This window comes from Balaenoptera ricei, chromosome 14 (assembly GCF_028023285.1).
Source record: "Balaenoptera ricei isolate mBalRic1 chromosome 14, mBalRic1.hap2, whole genome shotgun sequence".
Taxonomy (NCBI): domain Eukaryota; kingdom Metazoa; phylum Chordata; class Mammalia; order Artiodactyla; family Balaenopteridae; genus Balaenoptera; species Balaenoptera ricei.
Window position 1 is genome coordinate 21206802 of NC_082652.1, and position 21451 is coordinate 21228252.

General features: G+C 49.6%; 3 protein-coding genes across 10 annotated transcripts in view; 1 reads left to right on the forward strand and 2 right to left on the reverse strand.

The window, feature by feature from the left end:
• OSBP2 (oxysterol binding protein 2) overlaps positions 1-9228 on the reverse strand; it is a 164080-nt gene extending 154852 nt beyond the window's left edge. For 4 of the 8 annotated variants that reach the window (XM_059895150.1, XM_059895149.1, XM_059895147.1 and 1 more), the window contains exon 1: positions 7743-7921. In XM_059895150.1, coding sequence (XP_059751133.1) covers positions 7743-7825 — 83 coding nt within the window. In that variant the 5' untranslated portion in view covers positions 7826-7921. Of the gene's footprint in view, positions 1-339; positions 999-7742; positions 7922-9157 lie in introns of those variants that run through there. The other 4 variants (XM_059895155.1, XM_059895154.1, XM_059895148.1 and 1 more) reach the window with 3 other exon arrangements.
• C14H5orf52 (chromosome 14 C5orf52 homolog) lies at positions 8833-15035 on the reverse strand. Its single transcript, XM_059895236.1, has 3 exons — positions 14341-15035; positions 12119-12227; positions 8833-9345 (listed from the first exon to the last, which is right to left on the reverse strand). Exons 1-3 carry the CDS (start codon positions 15033-15035, stop codon positions 9163-9165), a joined length of 987 nt encoding a protein of 328 aa, XP_059751219.1. The 3' UTR covers positions 8833-9162.
• On the forward strand, positions 14555-21316 carry DUSP18 (dual specificity phosphatase 18). Its single transcript, XM_059895162.1, has 3 exons — positions 14555-14606; positions 14897-15166; positions 17034-21316. Exon 3 carries the CDS (start codon positions 17104-17106, stop codon positions 17668-17670), a length of 567 nt encoding a protein of 188 aa, XP_059751145.1. The 5' UTR covers positions 14555-14606; positions 14897-15166; positions 17034-17103; the 3' UTR covers positions 17671-21316.
• The last annotated feature ends 135 nt before the right edge of the window (positions 21317-21451 follow it).

Here is a 21451-nt window from a genome sequence, read left to right on the forward strand (position 1 = left end):
AAGGACGTTGGGGGCTGACTCTGGCTGGCTGCCCCAGGTCCCACAACTAACAGGACCAGAGGGGTCCCGAGGTCCCAAATCACTCCCTCACCCCAACGTCACTGCTCACTCCCTAGACCCAAGCTTGCCAGAGGTCATGTCCACAGGGGCTCCCCTGCCTGAGGTCAGGGCCCCAGCCCTTGAAGGTTGGCCAGAGGCATTATTTCTCCTGCTGGAGTGCCCGTTCCCAAACATCCCTAGGCCAATGGCAGTGCCCTCCAACTCTGGATGCCCTCTGTCACCATGGCTGCAGCATCACCACCCTCCCAACTCAGCCAACCCACCCTGACACTTCCATACCTGTAGTAAGACAGGAGGCCGTTGCTGAGCACGAACCAGCGGCGCTGGTAGCCCTTCAGGTAGTTGGTCCACTTGAGAAGCCAGCCCTTGAAGCTGTCCAGAGGAAGTGAGACCATCGGGAGAGCGGAGGGTGTGCCACTCCCTGGCACTGGAGCCCCAAGATGTGTCTTCACCTGCCCTGGTCGCGGGGCCTTTGATGCCAGCAACAACCCGGACTCGAGTTTGGTCAAGGGCACGCTCCCCACTACTGGCCCCAGCGTCAGCACCTGCTCGGATGGGGTCTTGGTGAAGGGCCCAGCCCCCAGGCTTGAGCCCAACTCTTCCCGGGGCCCTGACCCGGTCCCCAACCCCTGCAGCAGTTCCAATTGCTGTTTGAACCCTGGCCTTGGCTCAGACATCTTCCTGGACTCAGGCTCCGATCCTGGCACCGTCTCAAAAACTGGCTCCGACTCCTGTTCTGACACCAGATCCCGTTTGGGCTGGGGCACCGGCTGGTGCCGAGGCTTGGGCTCCGGCTCGGAGCCGGGCGTGGAAGCGCTCATGCTCGGCGCCGCCGTGTGGCAGGACAGGCAGGGGACAACCGTGAAGAACGACGAGAGCCCGCGGGAGCGGCCGCTACAGCCACCGCCTCGGCACAGAGCGGCCGCTTTCCCCATGGAGCCCGCCGACCGGAGCGCGGCCGAGCCGGGGGGAGGGGGGAAGCGAGAGGCGGAGGCCTGGCGCGGGGCCGGGGGCGCCGTCACGAGCGCGCGGCGGGGGCGCGCGCGGGTCCTTCTGCTGCCCGTGCGCCCCGCGCCGTCTTCGTCAGCGGGCTGGACTTGGACCCTCGTCCCTCCCTTGCGTCGCCAGCTCTCGGCTCCGGGGCTGGCCCTTGGAAGGCGCCCAGGAAACGCTTGTGGGGCGAGAGCTCGGCGAGCGGGCGACGCGGAAGGGACGGCGCGCTTCGAACCACCATCCCTGCCTGCGCCCCAACCCGTGCCAGGCTCTGTGGGAACAATGATGAATGCGGAGCCCGCCGGCTCCCAGCGCAGCTCTGTTCGCGGGCCCCGCGCCGGAGCTCCCCGCCTCTGACCCGGGCAGGTTCGCTCCCCAAAACCCAGAACATGCGCCCGAAGCGCAGGGGCCCAGCCGGATGATGCTAAAAGCTGAGGAGGACGCCCACCGCCCCCCATGGCAGCCATTACCTGTCTATGGGTCCCTCCCGCTGCCACCAGGCTCAGGGGCCTGAAGCCACCGCCCCACCACCGCCTGGGCCAGCTGGCCTCTGCTTCGGCCAGGGCACTTCGCCGCAAGTGGCAACATAGTTCAGGCTCTCTAAAGGAATAGAGAAAGAGTTTAGTAAGCCGAGCGTTTTAGTACAAGGAACGCATCCGAAAGCGAAGTTCTTGGAGCTCCTGGACATCCCTGGGTAATCTTAGCTGGCGGTCTGTGAAGATGCTGCAGTAGCCTATGGAGTTTTACCTGTCTGTGCATTTTCCTAGGTGGAAGGTCCCTAGTTTCCATGGGATTCCCAAAGGAGTCTGTGATCCCAGAAAGGTTAACATCACTGATTTTAAAGAATCTATCCCGGGCTTCCCTGGTGGTGCAGTGGTTAAGAATCCGCCTACCAATACAGGGAACACGGGTTAGAGCCCTGGTCTGGGAAGATCCCACATGTTGCAGAGCAACTAAGCCTGTGTGCCACAACTACTCTGGAGCCTGTGTGCCACAACTACTGAAGCCCGTGCGCCTAGAGCCGGTGCTCTGCAACAAGAGAAGCCACCGCAATGAGAAGCCCGTGCACAGCAACAAAGAGTAGCCCCCGCTCGCCACAACTAGAGAAAGCCCGCAGGCAGCAATGAAGACCCAACGCAGGCAAAAATAAAAATAAATAAATATATTTAAAAAAAAGAACAGGCCAGAAAAGTTTGATCAACACCATGTTTTTCATGCCATTGCATTTAAGCATCTTGGGGTGGGGTGTGCAAGCTCCATTTAACCACAGCTCCCACCTCTGCCTATTGTCCTAAAGCCACGTGCACTGACCTCCCTGGCCCCTGAACACATGTGAGCTTGTGATCACCTCAAGGGGTTAGAACATAGGTTTCTTTAAAATATTTAACTGGTTTCTAAAACTTTGAAATTGTAATGCTTGCACTATATAAAACTGAAGTATACAGGATACATAATGAAAGAAGAACTCCCCTCTTCCTCCTCTCTGGGGCTAGTGTGTTGATAGTTTCTACACATCTTTCCAGAAATGGTCTAAGAGAACAGGTCCTTAAGATGAAGTGTATGGTTTTCATAAATTATATGTAAATTTTAAGTGTAAGTGCCGATTTGTGGTACGTTTCATCATAATCTTAAAGGGGTCCATGATCCCTCCACATTAAGGACCACTGACACTGAGACTTTTAGCTCAGGGTATCTAACAAGAACCCATGTTTGCCTTCCATCTTTCTTGAGACCCAAAGAGACCCCACTGAAACAAAAGTATAAAAAATTCCAGAAGTACTAAGCATTCAACAGCAATAGAGATAGAAAGAAGACTTTATTTAACAAATGTTTATTGAATTCATATCATATGCCAAGTCTTCTTCTAGGCCCTGATGAATGAGCAGTGAAAGAAATCTGACAAAAATTCCTGCCATCCTGGAGCTTACATTCTAGTAAGAAGAGACAGAAATATACCAAATAAATCATTTAGAAGGTGACATGCCATGGAGAAAAAGAGAACAGTTAAGAGGGCTTGGGAAGGCCATGTTGGGGGTGTTTCAATTTTAAATAAAGATGGATCACTGAGGGAATTCCCTGGCAGCCCAGTGGTTAGGACTCCGAGCTTCCACTGCAGGGAGCACGGGTTTGATTCCTGATCGGGGAACTAAGATCCCGCATGCCGTGTGGCATGGCCAAAAAAAAAAAGAAAGAAAGGTAGAAAGAAAGATGGATCACTGATGAATGAGAGATTTCAACAAGTGCTTAGAATATGGAAAGAGGATGAGAGCTCTTATGAGCAAAACAGGTGGAAGCAGCAGCTGAGAACACTGTCTAAGCCAGCTAAAGGGGAGGTAGGAGCCAGCTGGCTTGAGAGAATCCAGGGAGGCTTTGGGCTCAAAGTCAACAGGTTATGACAGAGGGTAGGAGCAAGAACAGGGAACTAAAATGGGGGATTTTATTCCTCAAACAGGTTTGTGAGCCCATGGGTCTCTTGTATTATTTGTATGCCGTACACATATTTTCCAATATCCTTTTATATCTGCTCAGTGTATAATAAACATAGACTCACGTACAACCTGGAGCAGGGACGGCGGGGGGGGGGGGGGGGGGCGGGGTTGGTGGGAGGATAACTGCTCCAACCCACTGCCCTACCCCTCTCTACATTGAAGTTTGCAACGTGCAGAGAACATTTCTCCCAGGCGGAAAACAGTATGTCTCTTCTCTAAAGAAACTGAATGAAACACCTGAGGTCAGCAAGGGGTGGCAGAGTGGATGTCGGCACCACAGAACACAACCCTCCTGACTCTGCTATTTCACATTCTGCCCTACGCAGAGCTTCCAGCCAGATATTCTCATTCGGCAAAGGGACAAGAGGTAAGCCAGATCTAATTGCATAACAGCAGAGGAAATCTACACTGACTTATTTTACAGGGCACTTGTTAAGGGGCATAGAGCTGCAAAGCAGCTGACCTGGGATTTGAACTGAGGCCTTCCTTCCAAATTTGTGCTCTTAGCTACATGCTGCCCTGCCTCCCTCTTAGCTTGTGCATCTCTTTTCCTGGGTAAAGGAGACACAAACCAGCATCTACATTTGTATCTGTGGCCACAAGCTGACCTGGATTTTTCTGGCTTTGCTCGGGGCAGGAGTTGCTCCTGAGTAAACGTTACTCAGCAGACATTTATGGAGCATTATGTGTGCAAAGCTCTGTGCCACATCCCAGGCTTGAGAACAGAAGGAAGTGCAGACATCAGCCACCAGCACCACCCCCCTTGGAACAGTTGCAGGTGAGAGAGCTGAAGCCCAGAGAAAGGTTACTGGGGGAGACAGGGCGTCCCAGCCAAGGCCTGCTCCTGGCTCAGCCCTCAAAACCCTGCAGAGTTCCCGAGTCAGCGGCTGGACGAGGCTCTGAATTGTAATACCCGAGTAACACTTCCCGATTCAACAATGGGCTGGGCTGGGATGCATCCATTCTCTTGTTTGTGCTAGGGGTCGCCAGGAATTAAATGATTCGGTCTCCCTCCCAGGCCCTGGCTCACAGGTATGTGCCTTCCAGCAGATCCCAGCTGAGTGCACATGCGTCTGCTGACCCCTTGTGGTCATTGTGGGATCTGTGCTGGCCCAGCAGTTGGGGCCTTGGTTGCATCTCTGGGACTTTCTGCCCTGGTGACCTCACTTCTCAAAGCACTTTCCCACCACTTATCTTGTGGGGTCCTCCCTACAATCCCAGGAAGTGAGGAGAGCCAGGATTCCCATTCCCACTTTACAAATGAGTGGCAGCACCCTGGCATCCAGTCCCAAATCCAACACTAATTCCTTATCTGACCTTGGCCAGTCAGTTCCCCACTCTCTGCCTCTGTCACCCGTTGATGAAATAAGAGAAATGGCCTGCATGAGGCAGCTCTGAGGTTTTTCCAGCTCCCCAAACTCTCAGCGCGGAGATGTGACTTGCCCAAGGTTGGAGTGAATCAGGGCAGAGGCACTACCAGTTGGCAGGTCACCCCACTTCCCCACAATGATTGGGAGAAGTGAGAGGTGTCACAGCAAACAAGAAAATCAGTTTCTCCACCTTTGTGTTCTGATTGTGGGGTGAAGTGCCACATGGACAGATGGATAAGTGAGTGGATGGGTGGTGGATGGGTATGTGGATAGATGGATGGGGTGGATATGTAAGAACTTTGGGATCACTCTTAGCTGCAACTGCCTCCCCTGCTCCCTAACTGCCCCTATAATTCTAGCTGCCTAGCCCCTTGGTAGGCTGCTCCACATCCACCTGCTGGGATCTGAAGCCACTGCCCCTGCCTGACAGCCTGGAGCTGGGACATGCCATGAAGAGAACAAGTCCTCACCCAAGAATTCCTCCCTGCCGTGTCACTGACCACATGGCCAACAGTGGTAGCCTAGGAGGAAAGTCAGGGTCCAGGGCCATGAATGGGCATCCCTCACAGAGCAGTTCCTGCAGCTGACAATGGCTGAAATTGAGGGCGGTGCATGCAATGAAGCCGAGCATCACTGGGGCGGCCGGGTGGCGTGGAAAGAGCACGCCTTATGCGTCTCACACCCTGGTTCAAACCTAGCGACTCCAAGCAAGTTCCTTAGCCTCTCTGTGCCTTGGTTTCCTCACCTTAAAAGTGGGCGTGATACCTGAAGAGTACAGTTGTGAGGACTCAGTGAGGTAGGATATAAAATGCCTTGCGTGTAACAGGTGCTTGGTAAACAGAAGTTCCCTCCTTTTGTTCCAGGTTATGGAGAAACTCTGGAGAAGGAACTAGGTTCACTGTGCACCTAGCAAGATTTTTAAACTGGGAAGGCTTTTCAAGTACCCTAAAGGAGTGACGTGCATGTGGTGAAAGGGGAGGAGGGAAGGAAATGTGTCTTCAGCAAGAACTAAAGGTACATCCAAAACACTCAATCCCATTAAAAGAGTATCATTCATCTGCCCCTTGCCATCAGCACGGTTCTTCAGACACAAAGGATATTCCACAAAGGTTTCCTGAGGACAAAACTGAAAACATCTTTACATAGCTAATGGGCAATGGTCAGGACTCCTGTGTTCTGTTCTTCCACTTCCTGGGTGGGCATGTGCCTCGTCCACAGCTAACGTAGCCTAACTCTCCCTAACAGTCTGTCCATCCCAAAATGGGTGACAAGTTCCCCTTAGCTACCCAGTAGAAGGGGGACCTGGAGTTTAGTCCAGCTGTCTGTGAAACAGCCAACCTCAGGTAGCTGACGACACAGCTGAGGCGCCACATCACTGTCTGTGAACTCATGCTCCCGAGGGCTCAGGGTCCCCAGCCTCCACTTCCAACTAGAGTGATAAAGATTGGGAGCTTATCACATGGCACTTAGGAGATGGTCTTTGGATGAGACAGGCTTGAGGTGGGCTTTGTCACTTACTAGCTGCCCAATCTTAGGTGGGATTCTTGCTCTCTGAGCCTCAGTTTCTCATCTATAAAACAGGGCTAAGAAAATTACTTACTTTGTTGTTGGGAGGAATCAATGACTCATGTTTGAAAAGAGCTGAGCCTTGTGCCTGGAATATGAGTGCTCAATAAATGTGAATATGTCAGTGGTTTTACTGGAATGGGCTTCCAGGTGAGACTTCATTTGAAGAGTTCCGTGTGTGTGTGTGTCCTCTGGACTAAAGAATCCCTAAGGCCCTCCTTAGCTTCAAGATTCTTTTTCTCAAATAATATCTTCCCATTCAACACTCCTCCATTCTTCCTTCACTGATTTTCCTTCCCTTTTATTTTTTTTTTCTCTCAACAATTAGGCGGCTTCTCCAGAATTCCATCACTTCTTGTTCCTTACTTAAATGCAACATCCTCTGGTTTTTTCATGCAAAAATGGGAAGACTAAGTCCACACAGTCTGAGATGAGTTAGTGGCTTATAAATTGACTTATTAGGTTCACATCCCAACTCCCCCACCCGCCCCACCCCCAGGGGTCCCCCAGTCCGTTGGGCCACAGCATGAGGATGCAAAGACCCTCTGCCAAGGCCAGCCGTCTAGGGAAGAAGGGTGCATGTGGCCAGGGGCTAGACTGGGGTGCAGCTCAGAGAGGCTGCATTAGGGAAGATCTAGTAGGTGGAGAATTCCTGGGGATACTCTGGAGAAAAGAGGGGCTGGGGCTGCTCTGTGGGCCCTCTGAAGACACCAGGATCCCCAAAGCCTCCCTTTCCCCTTCTCTAGGTACAGTGCCAAGGAAAAAGACTGTTGTTGAAATGAAATGAATATACAAAATATAAGAAACAAATCAAAATGCTAGCAGTGGTTGATCTAATAGAAGAATTTTTGTTTTGGGCAAATGTAGTCATATTGCTTGCGTAATAAAATTTTAATATTTAAAGTCAATTATTCTAATCAGTTGTGCTCAGCCAAGAAAACAGACAAAAACCTAGAAAAAGTCTGTTTGGGCTCCCACTGAAAAGTAGCATGTTTTCAAAAGAAGACCATTAAAAGAGAAAATTGGGGACTTCCCCGGCGGTCCAGTGGTTAAGAATCTGGCACTTCCACTGCAGGGGGGTGTGGGTTTGATCCCTGGTTGGGGAACTAATAAGATCCCACATGCCGCGCAGTGCGGCCAGAAAAAAAAAAAAAGGGAAAGTAAAAGCATCATGGACATCTGGTTCCCCACAACTGGATGAGGATGAGGACGAGGATGAATGAAGAAGGCTTCTGAAAGCCACCAAGAGGACTGAGGTCCTTACCTAGCAACTGTGGTGATGCAGAATGACCACTCCACAGCAGTCGGGAAACCTGCTTTTAGTTTTCTGCCACTAACTTGCTGCATGACCTTAGGCAAGTCAGGTCACCTCTCTGGGCCTCAGTTTCCTCATCTGTAAAGTGAGAGGACTCAGTTAACTTAAAAAAATATGTACTAGGCCCTTACTCTGTGCACTGTGCTGAAGCTGTAATTAAACAAAGGAATGATCATTTATCCAAAAAACATAGAGTGACTACTCAATGTTACTGGGCATTGTGGTTGCAGAGATGAACGAGTCAGCATCCTGGCCATCAAAACATTCACAACGTGGTCAGGGAGACAGGGAGCAACAAGAAATGGCCAACCGCATGCTCAGTGCAGACAGATGTGTTGGCACAGGAAGAAGCAGCCTTTTCTGGTGGGGCTGGGCGGGGGAAATGGCACGGAAGAGGCCTGAACTAAATCTTGGGGGATCCTTGGCCCCCGCTGTCAAAGACTGTACAGTCTAATCAAGGGCTGGGACAAATACCCAAACATCCACCACGGAAGGCAGAGTGAAGCCACCACAGGTAAGCCAAGTTCAGAGTGGAGGGGAACCCATGTGGCTTGGGCAGGGTGGGGGAGGGGCAGGCAGGAAGCAGAAGACGGTCAGAGAAGCTTGTGGGGTGGGGGGTATAGCATTGAGATAAGGCTTGAAGCATGCAGAGAGCTTCCTGAGAGCCCTGGGGAGCTGAAGAGGCATTCTAGATGAGGAGCCTGAGCAAGTAAAGGCATGTCATGGGCTGTCAGGGCGTAGCTAGGACAGCAGGCAGCCCAGGAGGTGGGGACTGACAAGGCTGGAAGCTAACTGCAGGCATCGTGATGAGAGCCACTGAGAATGACAGGCCCCGGGCCAAGCGCTCCACATCCTCATGCCAGTTCTTGGAGGTAGGTTCCCACACTACTTCCCCATTCTTTAGGATAAGGAAACAGAGGCTCAGAGAGGTTACAAAGTCACACAGCTGATGGATGGCAGAAATGGACCTTAACCCAGGTCTGCCTGATGCCCCACCCTGACTCCTTACCACTGGAATGCCAGGCAGCAGCATTACCCAGCCCTTCCCATCCAAGGTACCACTGTCCCAGCGCACCTGGCCTGGCATTGTAACAGACATGTGGGTACCAAAGGTCATGCCTTAATCTTGGAAGCCGGTTCGATTCAGCCGTTTCCACTTCAGCAGCTACAGGACTATCAGAATCACCTTCACCAGAAAAGAGGGGATAGGACAGGGCAAGAAATATTAGAATTGCTAAGGGGTTTTGTGCTCCACTGTCCACTGGTCTCATTTATTGTTGTTCTACAACGGTGTAGACTGGCTCCCTTCCAGCTCTTCTCCCGTCCACCTAGTGTCGTCATGGCCCCAGGGCAGATCACTCTACCTTGACTAGGGTGGCTGGTCTTTCTTCTTAGGCTCCTTGTACACTCGGATGCTATCCAGGTACTGCCGGACATTCATGGATTCCCGTCGCCAGCGCCCCAGCTTTCTGAGCTGGTCTGTCATGAATTTTTTTTTCAGGTGGTCATACAAGTGGCCCATCTTTTTCTTGGTCTTGTCTGAAGCTCTTGTCTTACAAAAAACAGAGATGAGGTTAGGATGAAGAAGCTACTTCACAGTAAGAGAGGTATCTGTGCTCCAGATATGAGGGTGGAAAAGGAGCCAGATGGACCCAATATTTCATCAATAACTTGGCTCACAGGGAGCCTCAGTTTCCCTATTTCAAAGTGAGGGCATTGAGCTAGGTAACTCCTATGGTACCTTCTGACAGTCTGCAGCCTCAGAGCCTGATTTTGACCTAACATCTCTATTTGAAGAGTGGTGAGAAAGAGAGGGGAGGGGAGGAGGAGAAAGGGTGCATCTTGTAAACCCCCTTCCTTAACTCCTATCACCCAGTCCCTATTACTCACTTGATGCCCCCCACATATTGTTGGTGACACCCCCTATGTCACACTGAACTCTACTTATTTATTCTATTCTACCATTTCTACCCTGTCCCTAACAAGACTGCTAGCTTTGGGAAGGCATATCCTTTGTCTTATTCATTTACTTATTCCAATGAGGTAGCTGTGGAGAGGATACTATGAAAAATCAGCTGCAGGTCTTCACAGCAACTACAACGTAGTCAGGAAGGTGGGACATATGCCCAGATATTTCTAAGCAAGGCACAGAGTGATTGCACTTTTACTATGGATCAGGGTCTCTTGACCTTGGTACTACTGACACGGGGCCAGGCAATTCTTTGTGGCGGGGGGCTGGCCTGTGCATTATAAGATATTCAGCAGCATTAGCATCCCTGGCCTCCACCTACTAAATGCCAGTAGCACCATCCCACTCTCACTTGTGCTACCAAAGAGGCCTCCAGACAGCGCCAGAGTCCCTGAGGAGCAAAGCTGTCCTGGTTGAGAACTGTGGCCATAGATAAAGGGATACCGGCCATCATCCACTGTTCTCAGAGCGTTGCTCAGAGGATTCCCAGGACACTAGCTCTTAGCTGCCCTCCTGGAGGCCCTGAGAAGCCAGTGGCTAGCCAAAGCTGGGAGCACTTTGCGGGGGAGAGAGAAAGACTGCCACGCTGCCACTCAAGCCTCTCAAATCTACTGAGTTCCTACAAGCTGGGCCCTCAGCAAGTCACTGGGTCTACAGAGAAGACAGTCCCTGTCCTTAGGGAGAACATTCTGCACCATGGTCAGTCAGACCTGGGTTTGCAAGTCCACAATGACAGCCCTTAGTGAAGTTACTCCATCTCTGAGCCTCGGTTTGCTGAACTATTAAATGGGATAATAATACATAATGGACATTGTGTACCCAAAACATGTAAGGGCTCAATACAGCTTCAAAAGGAGACCTTCTGGATGGCTGGAGGATGGCACATATAAAGCCAACTCAAGAGAGTTTCCAGTTATATCTCACAGATCCTCACCCCACTTACCAGAGGTGCAATATCTCCAAATCCACTGGCTATAGGGGTTGGCCCCCAACCCATCCTGGGCCAGTCAGAGTAGCCTACACTACCTGACCACAGTGACTGGGGCATGGATGGGCCCGTGACCCAACTTGGGCCAACTGGAGTCCTTCTCCAGGATTTGTCTAACTTGACCAACAGTGGAAGCACTCCATTTCCTTTCTGGGCTACAGGCCAGGGTTTCCTGTGGCCATGCTCCCCAGGGACAGCCAGCCTGATGACGATGCCAACATGCAGAAAGAAGCAGAAGGGGAGCTGATAGGGAGAGTGGAAGACACATCCAATGGCATTGGAGCCCCTGCCATCTCTCATCCCAAACATTGGTGACCCTGCCCTATCTACCCTCGATTATGTAAACTCATCATTCTCTATTTTGCTTGAACGAGTTCAAGTTCAGTTTGTGTCACCTGCAACTGAGAGGATCCCAACAGATCCTATTTTACAAATGAGAAAAGAGTCCTGGAGGAAAAGTGACTCCCCAAGTTCACACAAAGCTGGCCTGCCCATGTCCAAGTCCACCCTATTTCCACTACACCACGCCACTGGAAGTTTAGCAGAGGGAGAAACATCCAGGCCTCCAGTCTTCTTTTGGTCTCTGTGACCCTTAAGAGGATCTGACACCATCTCTTACATCTTTCCCACTGTTTTCAATGTCAGAATCCCATGCGCCCATCCAGATTTGGTCCTGGAACATGGAGGGAGGTTCAAGAGAGTCAAGAAGGGGACAGCAGCTCAACTCTGGGCTGCCTGCTCTGCTGGAAGAAACAAGTACATTCTCAGAGTCCATCGTGTTCACTAGCCTCTTCCTAGTGCCCAAGACAGTGCCTGTCCCAAGCAGGCCCCAAAGATGTATTTAATGAATTAATCAGGGTCTGTGGGATGATGATGCTGCGGTTTCCCTCTTCTTCTGAGGGCTTCTGGGTAAGCAGGTCAAACCCTTCTTGTCCATAAACAAAAAGTAGAAGAGCCTCAGTTCTCATGTGGAAAGTGGGGGATAATCCCTGAAGGAAAAAAGTGACCAAATGGTGTCAATGCCACTTCAAGCGCCAAGACTTCTTTTTATGGGAGATAGTAGGAATCCATTCAGGGAGTCCCTAAATAGAAAGCTAATGTACTTTGAGGGAAAAAAATGCCACCGGAGCCAAGAGACATGGAGTCTCCTTGGTTCCCTCAGCCCAGGAACAGCTGTGACACCTTGGGCAAATCAGTAACCCTGAGTCTCAACTGCCTCCTCTGTAAAATGGGCTTGTATTAGAGTATTTTGATGGCTTCCTATCACCTCTAAGATCTGTGATCTCCCCGCAAGGTTTTGGGGAGAATGAAATGAACATGGATCAAGCCACTAACACCCTCTAATGCAAAAGCTTGTGACAACTTTACCTCCATCTCATAGATTCGTTGTGCACTGAGGTTGTCACGAATAATCACCCGAGATAAGTGGCTCTTGGGTAAAAATTTTTTCACTGCTGCTTCACTGGAATTCATTAAGCTGGAGAGGGAGGAGAAGGTGGTACAGGCTTGATGGCTAGGCCAGGGCTAGGACAGGACCTGATCTGATGGGATCCTGGGGTAGTGGCTGAGGCTTCCCCAAGTTTCTTGGGAGAGGCACCACCCTGTCATAGTTGTCAGAGGAGCAAGGGAGTAGGCCTAGGTTTCTTCTTGTAGGAAATGTGCACTAAATGGGTGTTTCTTGGATGCTGAGAGGGAAAACCATCCTGAGAAGGATGTAGAAAGGTCAAAGTAATCCACAAGAGAAGTGTCAACAGGGATTCAGAACTGTCCACAGGAGCAGTCATCTTAAGAAAACGCAGTTTGAAATGGGAGGCGAGGGTCTTAGGTGAAAGAAGCAAAGTCAGAGGGATGAATCTGAGGGGGGTTGAGATGGGGGGGTCACTGCTCAAGCCTAGGTCTAAGGGGGATCTGGGTGGGGGAGGTCAGAGGAAACAGGAAAAAAGAGAATAAAGTGTTTGGACAGAGGTTAGGTTGGTTGATGGGGGAATTCTAAGGGAAAAGGGTTTGGGAAAAGTCTAGAAAAGTGAAGGAAGTTTGGGGTGGACAAGGACTTGAGGAGACTCTGTAGAGTGAGAGGCAGAAGTTGGGATGGGATGGGGGTGATGGAATGGAGCCAGGTGCTCCAGGACAAACTAGAGATAACAATTTGGTCAAAATGAGGAATTGGTCAAAAATGGATAATACCAGGCCTTGAATTTTCACTTTTTGACAATTTGGTGACACCGTGAAGTGGTTTTGCAACTACACACATATTTTTGCCCACTTAAAAATAATTACTCATAATATTTTCTTTCTAAAATTTGGAAACTACCTAAATATACGATAGGGAAGCAAATGAATAAATTGTGGTTAGGTCATACAATAAAATATTACACAGTTATGAATAAAACAGACATCCAAAGTGTATTGGGTGGGGGAAAAAAGATTACAAAATAGTATACTTTTTTGTGACATATACCCCCCCACCCCCCCGCAAAAAAAAATGTGTAAGCATGTTGCAGTACATATATATGAATAGATCTGGAACAATATACACCAAAATGGTAACAGTGATCGTCTCTAGCCATTCATTTTCCTTGCCTGATTTTTCTATGATAAGTGTATATTATTTTGATAGGACAAAAACTAGGACAATTTTTAAAGGATAAAACATTTTGAAGGATTAAAATTTGTTTTTCCTAATTCATTTTCAGCCAGTTTGGAACTGTGGTTTTATGAATGTTTTTACATTTACAAACTAGTAGAAACAAACACCCCTTATCTCCCATTTATGTTTTTTCTGACAGCAAAGACATGAGGGGTTGGAAAAGGCTAGTTTAGAGATCAAGATGCTCACAAAACAAAAGTCTCCCAAATTCCATTAGAAAAACAAAAAAAAAGACCTAAAATACTTAAAGACACATGAAACAGTCTTCACCCACTCAGTGGTGCACCAAATTTACCATTACTTCCTGGGAAGGGGGGGAAAAGGCAGTTTTATGGAAATATTCCCTTACAAGTAATAAATAATGATCATTTTGAACCAAATTGCTTTCCAAAGCAAGGCCTCTGTGGGAGGCTGGAGGATGCTGTGAGGGGGCTGTGAAATGGAGGAGGGGAGGGGAGACTGGGGTCTGTGGGGATTGGGGCCCGGCTGAGGGAACTGGGGGCTTTCCCTGGGCCACTGCGGAAAGTAGAGGCTGAGGAGGGGAATGTCAGGCCTGAGGGGACCTGCGCCTCATCAGGCTCTAAGGAAGTTCAAGGCTCGGCCCAGAGGGTGCTAGGGACCCTCGGGATACACGACGTCAAACCTGGTAGACTAGAGGGCCGGGCCCGCGGCGATTCGGAGGATATGTGGGTTGGAGGTGGGAATTCCAGACTCCCTTGGAGTCTGGACTGAGGGCGTTCGGGCTCCACGGCGGGCGAGGCGCTGGACTGGGAAATTCAGACTCTCCTGGGGTCTAAGAAAGGGCCGGGCTCTGAGGGGCCCGAGGCTCTGGAGAGCCAGGGCCAAGGTCCCCTCGGCCGGCTTAGGGAGCAGGGGTCTGAGGGAGTTCGGCTCCCCCGGGCGGCCCGGGCTCTGACGAACGCTCTGGGCCCCCGGGCCGCACCTGAAGAGCACCGGCGGCTGAGCGGTCCGCGGCCGCAGGAAGCAGATCTGCGGCTTGGTCCGTACGTGAATGTCGGGGCGGCTGCCGAGCCTACTGCGCCGGAAGAAGGCCGAGGCCGGGCTGGTGCCAGAACTGGTGGTCGCCCGGGGGGCCACCGCACAGGCAATGGGCGAGCCTAGGTTCCATGTGACGGAGGGCCTGGGCTGCTGGCTAACTGCAGGATTCTCTTCTTCCACCTTTGGGAGCGACTGGGGAACGCGAGCCAGGTCGGTACCCAAGCTCTGTAGGCTGGCGCAGACGCGGAGCGAGCCTCTGCGCAGACGCGAGGCGCGGTACACCGCGCGTTGCCCGGGAGACGCGAGAGGAAGGCGGGACCGGGGTGGCGGATGGGGGAGTGGGGTGGGCGGGCCTTGTGCGCAAAGCCCGGAAGGCTGCGGACGCGGCAGGATTGTCCCTCGGCGGCCGCCGTGGTGCGGCCCGGCGCGTTGCCATGGAGACTGGCTGGGTGACAAGCTGCTGGTTGCAGCGCGCAGAGCAGACCCTACTTCTTGACTAGGACTGCTGTGGTCCCCGCGTGATCGCAGGGCGGGTAACCGGGTGAATCCGGGCGGGGCAGCTCCGGGACGGGGAGACGAGGCCTGGGTTTCTCCGGAGACCCACAGCACGGCCCATTCCTCCCCGCGACGAGGGACCATTGCTATGGAAACCGGAGCACCGGGCCGGCGGGGATTGCGGCTCCTGGGTCGTGACCGGTCTTCTCTCACCTGGAGACCCTCGCCCAAGGTTGTTTCCTGAACTAACCTGCCCTCCCGCCCGCGAGAGAGAGGTAAGACACCGAGGTCTTGACACTGAGCGGGCGAAGAAGCCCATTCCAACGCCAACTCCCCAGGAAACCTACCTGACTCAGCCCTGGAAGCGGCCCCTTTCTCCCGTCAACCCTTGGACTTTGTTCCACGTTTATAACCCAGTATTAACGAAAACTCCGAGGTGTTTGCCCACTTTTCCCACACATAATGAGGCCAGAAAGACCGGCTTTTGAACCTTGCTTTGTGACCCTAGACAGGTCCTTTTCCCCACTCTGCCTCACCTTCCCCGTGTGTAAAATGTAGATATTAACTCCAGACACCGGCTCGTTATGCTGTTTTGGAGATCGAACCAAAGGCTTTGTACGCTATAAAATGGTGAAACTGAGATGCTGCCGAGTCGCTCTTTCTCTCTCTCCCTCCCCCTCACGCGAAACGTTCTTCAGATCTTTGTGTCATTTCTTCAGGCGATCTTCGCAACTCCTTAGCCCCAGCCTGAAATAAATACCATTATTCTTCATTCCCATAATGCCCTGCATTTTAACTTCCCTAACAACAGCAACAGTAGTTATCATTTGTAGATAAATGTGCCAGGCCCTGTTGTTAAACACTTTACCCGGGTTACCTCATTTAATCCTCAGAAGATTCTTATAAGGTAGGCACTGTTATCCCTATTTTCCAACTCTGTTGCGCCCATAATTGCCTATTTAATGTCTGTCTCTCCCACTAGACTTTGAGCTCTGGGGGGGGGGGGGCATGGCTGACTTGTACATTTCAGTATCCCCAGTACCTACTACAGTGCCTGATAAATATTTCTTGACTAGCATGAAAATGACTTTCCTCTCATTACTACCCTCACCTTGCAGAGCAGTATCTCCTCTGCACACTTTTTGTCCCTGTGATGAACAGCAGTCTCCCCTATTCCTGTTGCCCACTGGGTACTAGTTTTGGGGGCCCTCAGTCCATTTCTCTCTAGGTTTTCAGATGATGAGGATCCGGAACATTCCTTAGCGTTTAGGCTTCCAACTGGGTGAGGTTGGGGGTGGGGCTTTTCCCCTACCCTCACAAGACTTTTAGAACAAACCAGCCCCATCTGCCCTACCTGGGGTGAGCCTATTGCATTGGACTCTGGGGTACTGGCAGGTAGGATTTGTCTATGCAGCCTTTGGCCTTCCTCTCCAGCAGCCTAAGAACCACCCTCACCTCCACCCAGCTCCTCCCCAAAATTCTAGAGAAACATGGCCAGAGACCTCATCTTTTCCAGAAAACCTCTCAGGAGGCAGAGTTGTGGTTGTTGGAGTCATTTCTTCATTCAGCAAATATTTTTAAGCACCTACTTGTGGGGACACCCAACTGGGCACTGGTGATATAGTAGGAGTGAAGATAGACACAGTGATATCCCAAGAGAACTCACAGACAGATCACGGCAAAAGCACTTCTTCAGGAAATGTTAGGAAGCAGGGCACATAGGGCCTGCCTGGAGCTGGGACTTGATCATATATGGGTGAGGGGTGTAGTTCTGGAAGGTTTCCCTCAGGAAGTGACCCTTGGCTAAGATCCCAATGCTCAACAGTCCTCTGCTGAATGGAACAGATTAGGACCTGACAGGCTTGTAAGGAAAGGGGGTTCTAGGATGAGAGCAGGAAAGGCCCTGGGCCAGAAAGGACCAGTGTCCATACGGAACTGTAAGTGGCTCAGCCCAGCCGAGCCCTTCAGGACGCGGGAAAGGTTAACAGGAGGCTGAAGAGATGGGCAGGAGCTGGGCCACAAATGGCCTTGACAGCCAAGCTTAGGGGCTCCATCTCATCGTGACAGTGGGCAGCCACTGAATTATGTTAAGTGGGGGGACAGAACTTTGGCTCCTCATTTGTCCCTTCTCCCTCCTTGCAGTTTTCTACGGACACAGCCTAGCAGGAAGGTGCAGTGTCCATGTCTCACTGGCCGCTGACCCACCGGCCCGATGACAGCATCTCCGTGTGCCTTCCCAGTTCAGTTCCGGCAGCCCTCGGTCAGCGGCCTCTCACAGATCACCAGCAGCCTGTATATCAGCAACGGGGTAGCCGCCAACAACAAGCTCATGCTCTCCAGCAACCACATCACCACGGTCATCAACGTCTCAGTGGAGGTGGTGAACACCTTATACGAGGACATCCACTACGTGCAGGTGCCTGTGGCTGACACACCCATGTCACGTCTCTGTGACTTCTTCGACCCCATTGCAGACCACATCCACAGCGTGGAAGTGAAGCAGGGCCGCACCCTGTTGCACTGTGCCGCCGGTGTGAGCCGCTCGGCCGCCCTCTGCCTTGCCTATCTCATGAAGTACCACGCCATGTCCCTGCTGGATGCCCACACATGGACCAAGTCATGCCGGCCCATCATCCGGCCCAACAATGGCTTTTGGGAGCAGCTCATCCACTATGAGTTCCAGCTGTTTGGCAAGAACACTGTGCACATGGTCAGCTCCCCCATGGGAGTGATCCCCGACATCTATGAGAAGGAGGTCCGTCTGATGATTCCACTGTGAGCCATTCCACCAGCCCCTGCCCCAGGTCAGAGGTACAGATCTGCCATTGATCCTACACCAAGATCTGTACTTAAAACATTCTACTTTCACTGATACAGAAAAACCAGATGATGCCTTTTTTAAGGGCAAGAAAAAAGGAAGGGTACTGCAGCTCTTAATCTTATAACTCATATCTTTAAAGATTCAGCTTATTAAATGTAAGATGGTGAAGATAAGTTTCCTACCCTGCGAGTGACAACTCATAGCTGCTGACCAGAGGGGAGAGTGAACCAAATGGACCAGCACCCAATGCATATGGCAAGCTTGGTATTCTGCAGCCCTCCCCGCGACCGACCAACCCAGGAATGAGTCTGCCACAATCCCGCCTCATTCTTTTGAACACGAAGCCAGCCTTAAGCATCATGGCACCTCCCATGCTTCTCACAGTAAGTGCCAACCTACTGGATAAGTAGCCTTCAAGCGGTACTCCAGGAGCCCTGGGGGCCCCAAGCCAACCCTGCTTCCACCTTCAACTCTGGTTTTCTAGACTGGATTTACGCATAAGATAGTTTTCAAAGGAAGCATTCCATTGTATAAAATTTCTTTAAAAACATTTCTTTTTGAGCGCTGTTGTACGTGGCAAGATCCCCTACCAGCCTTTGATGAAAGGTGGTATTGGTCTCCATCTCGGGGCACGTGTGGAGAGCAGGCCTGACATCAGGCTCAGAGGTTCCTCTCACAGGCCTCGGCTCAGAAGGCTGGAGCTGGGGACCGGAACCCAGCCTTGTCACCTCCTGCCTGTGTGATCTGGGGCCTCTTGGAGCCTCAGTTTCCTCGTCCAGGCGATGACAGCCCTTTCCTCACAGGGTTGTCGTGAAGATTCAGTGCTTCCTTAGCACGGTGTCTGGCACATGGTAGGTGCTTGGTGCTCGGTGTAACCAGCAGCTCTCATCAAGAATGATACTCTGGCCCTGCTGGCCCGGGCCAGCAAGTCGTCTTCACAACAGCAGCTCCCCGATCTGCGCACAGCCCTTTATTGCTTAGAAAGTGCTCTTCCAAAAAGTCATCCTGTGTGGGAGAAAAATGGTTTCAGTCCTTTCAGACCCTGCCTTTAAGGAGGCCTAGACCTCGAAGCCTTTTCAGACTTCCCGTTGGATTAAGCACAATGTTTAATCCATGCGCAATCTGGGACTCCTAGAACGAGGAGCACACTTCCAGCTTCCCCCAAAGGGCCTTGTTTAGATTGCTGATCATTAGAGCCAGTGCGCTGGTCTGGCTGACCGCTGGGGTCCAGTGGGGTATGTGCCAAAGGGATAAATGAGTGGGCCCTAAAATCCAGGATTGTTCAAACCCCCCAGGTGTGTGTGGATCTGGGTCAGGAGCAGCAATTCTAATCCAGAGATTTTCAGACAAACAGTACATGGGCCAGTCAAGAGCACAACCGCTCTGTGGGTCAGAGCCCACTGGAGGCCAAATGCTCCTTCTCTCCAAACCTGCCCCACCCTCACTTCCGCAAAGGGCCTGCCCAGGGGTGTAATTTTAGGGTCGGGGGAGAAGGAAAATCGCTACTCGAGACTGATCTCATCTTACAGATGAATAAACAGAACCACAAACACCAGGGCTGGTGTGGCAGAGCCCCCCCAAAGCTGCAGAAACCCATCAGGAAGAAACCCAGGTGGAAAATTTCTTTGAAAACATTCTTAAAGAGAAATTTATTTGAATATCTTTTGTTTCAGTTTTTAAAAATTTTTAATTAACACACCATAAAATTAACTTTCTCCTGTGTAAAGTTCTCTGTTTTTTAACACATTCGTGTAACTACCTCCACAATCAGGACACAGGGCAGTTCCATCAACCAAAGAATTCCCTTATGCTGCCCCTTGGCAGTCACACCTTTGCCCCACACCAACCTCTGGCAAACACCTATCTGTTCTCCATTCCCTATAGATTTGTCTTTTCCACATTGTCACATACATAGAATCATAGAGAATGTCACACCTAGAGACTGGCTACTTTCTGTCTGTCTTTGAGATTCACACATGTTGCTTTTTATGGCTAAGTGGTATTCCATTGTTGGATGCGCTACAGTTTGTTTTACCTTCACCCGTTGAAGGATATTTGGATTGTTTCCAGTTTGGGGCGATTTTGAATAAAACTGCTACAAATATTTGTGTATAGGTTTTTATGTGAACATAAGTTTATGAGTGGGATTGCTCAGTTGTATGGTAAAGGTTATGTTTAACTTTTAGAAACTACCAGATTTCCAGAGTGGCAATACCATTTTGCCTTCCACTATGAGAGATCCAATTTCTCACCAGTATTTGGAACTGCCAATATTTTTTATTTCAGCCATTCTGATAGGTGTGTGGTATTAGCGTATTGTGGTTTTAATTTGCATTTCCCTAATGATGTTAAGCATTTTTTTGTGTGTTTAATTGCCTTCCACATTCCCTCTTTGGTGAAGTGTCTATTCAACTTTTTTACCTGTTTTTAAATTGAGTTGTTTTCTCACTATTGAATATTGAGAATTCTTTGTATATTCTGGATACAAGTCCTTTATCAGATATGGGTTTGTAAATATTTTTCCTCAGTCTAGCTTGTCTTTTCATTTCTCTTAAAAGTGTATTTTGCAGAGCAAAAGTTTTAAATTTTGATGAAGTGCTACTTACCAGTTTTTCCTTTTATGGATCGTTGTTTTGATGTCACGTCTGAGAACACTTTGCCTAACCTAATATCACAAAGATTTTCTCTAATGTTTGAGAGTTTAAAATTTTCACTTATTTCCATGATCCTTTTGTATAAGGTGTGAGGTTTAGTTTGAGGTTCATATTTTTTCATGTGGATGTCTAATAGTTTCAACTCCGTTCGTTGAAGGCTGTCCTTTGTGCATTGAGCTGCCTTTGCACCTTTGCATACTCTTCATTCTGTTTGATACGTGTCTTTCTCTTTACCGATACCACACTATCTTGATTACTGTAGCTTTTATAGTAAGTCTTACCTTATACCTAATCTTAGAAGGTGTTCAGTCTTTTACCATTAACTATGATGTTAGCTATAGGCCTTTTTGTAGTTGCCCTTTATTAGGTTAAGGAAGAGTTGGAAAGTATTCTCTATTCTATTTTCTGGAAGAGATATGTGAGTTGGTGTTATTTCTTCTTTGAATGTTTGGTAGACTTCAGCAGTGAAACTATTTGGGCCTGTAGATTTCTTTTTCAGAAGGATTTAACAAAGAATTCAATTCCATTAATAGTTAAAGGATTAATCAAATTATCTATTTCATCTTTGGTGAGTTTTGATAGTTTGTGATTTTCAAGGAATAGGTCCATTTCATCTAATTGTCAAATTTATGCATGTGGAATTGTTTATAGTATTCCCTTAATATCCTTATTAACTGCAGGGTCTATAGTGACATCACATTTCCATTCTCCACACTGATTATTTGTCTTCTCTATTTCTTTGTTAGTCTGGCTAGAGGTTTATCAATTTAAAAAATCTTTTTAAAAAATTACCTACCTTGTGTCTTTAATTTTCTCTATTGTTCTTCCCTTTTCTATTTCATTGATTTCTGCTCTTTACTATTTCCATAGTTCTGCTTGCTTTGAGTTTATTTTGCTCTTTTTTCTAATTTCCTAAGGTGGAAACTTAGATTATTGATTTGATACCTGCATCCCACAAAGTTTTGTATACTGCATTTTCATTTTTGTCCATTTCAAAACATTTTCTAATTTCCCTTGTAATATCCTCCTTAACCCATGTATTATTTAGAAATGTGTAATTTAACTTCTAAGTATTTGGAAATTTT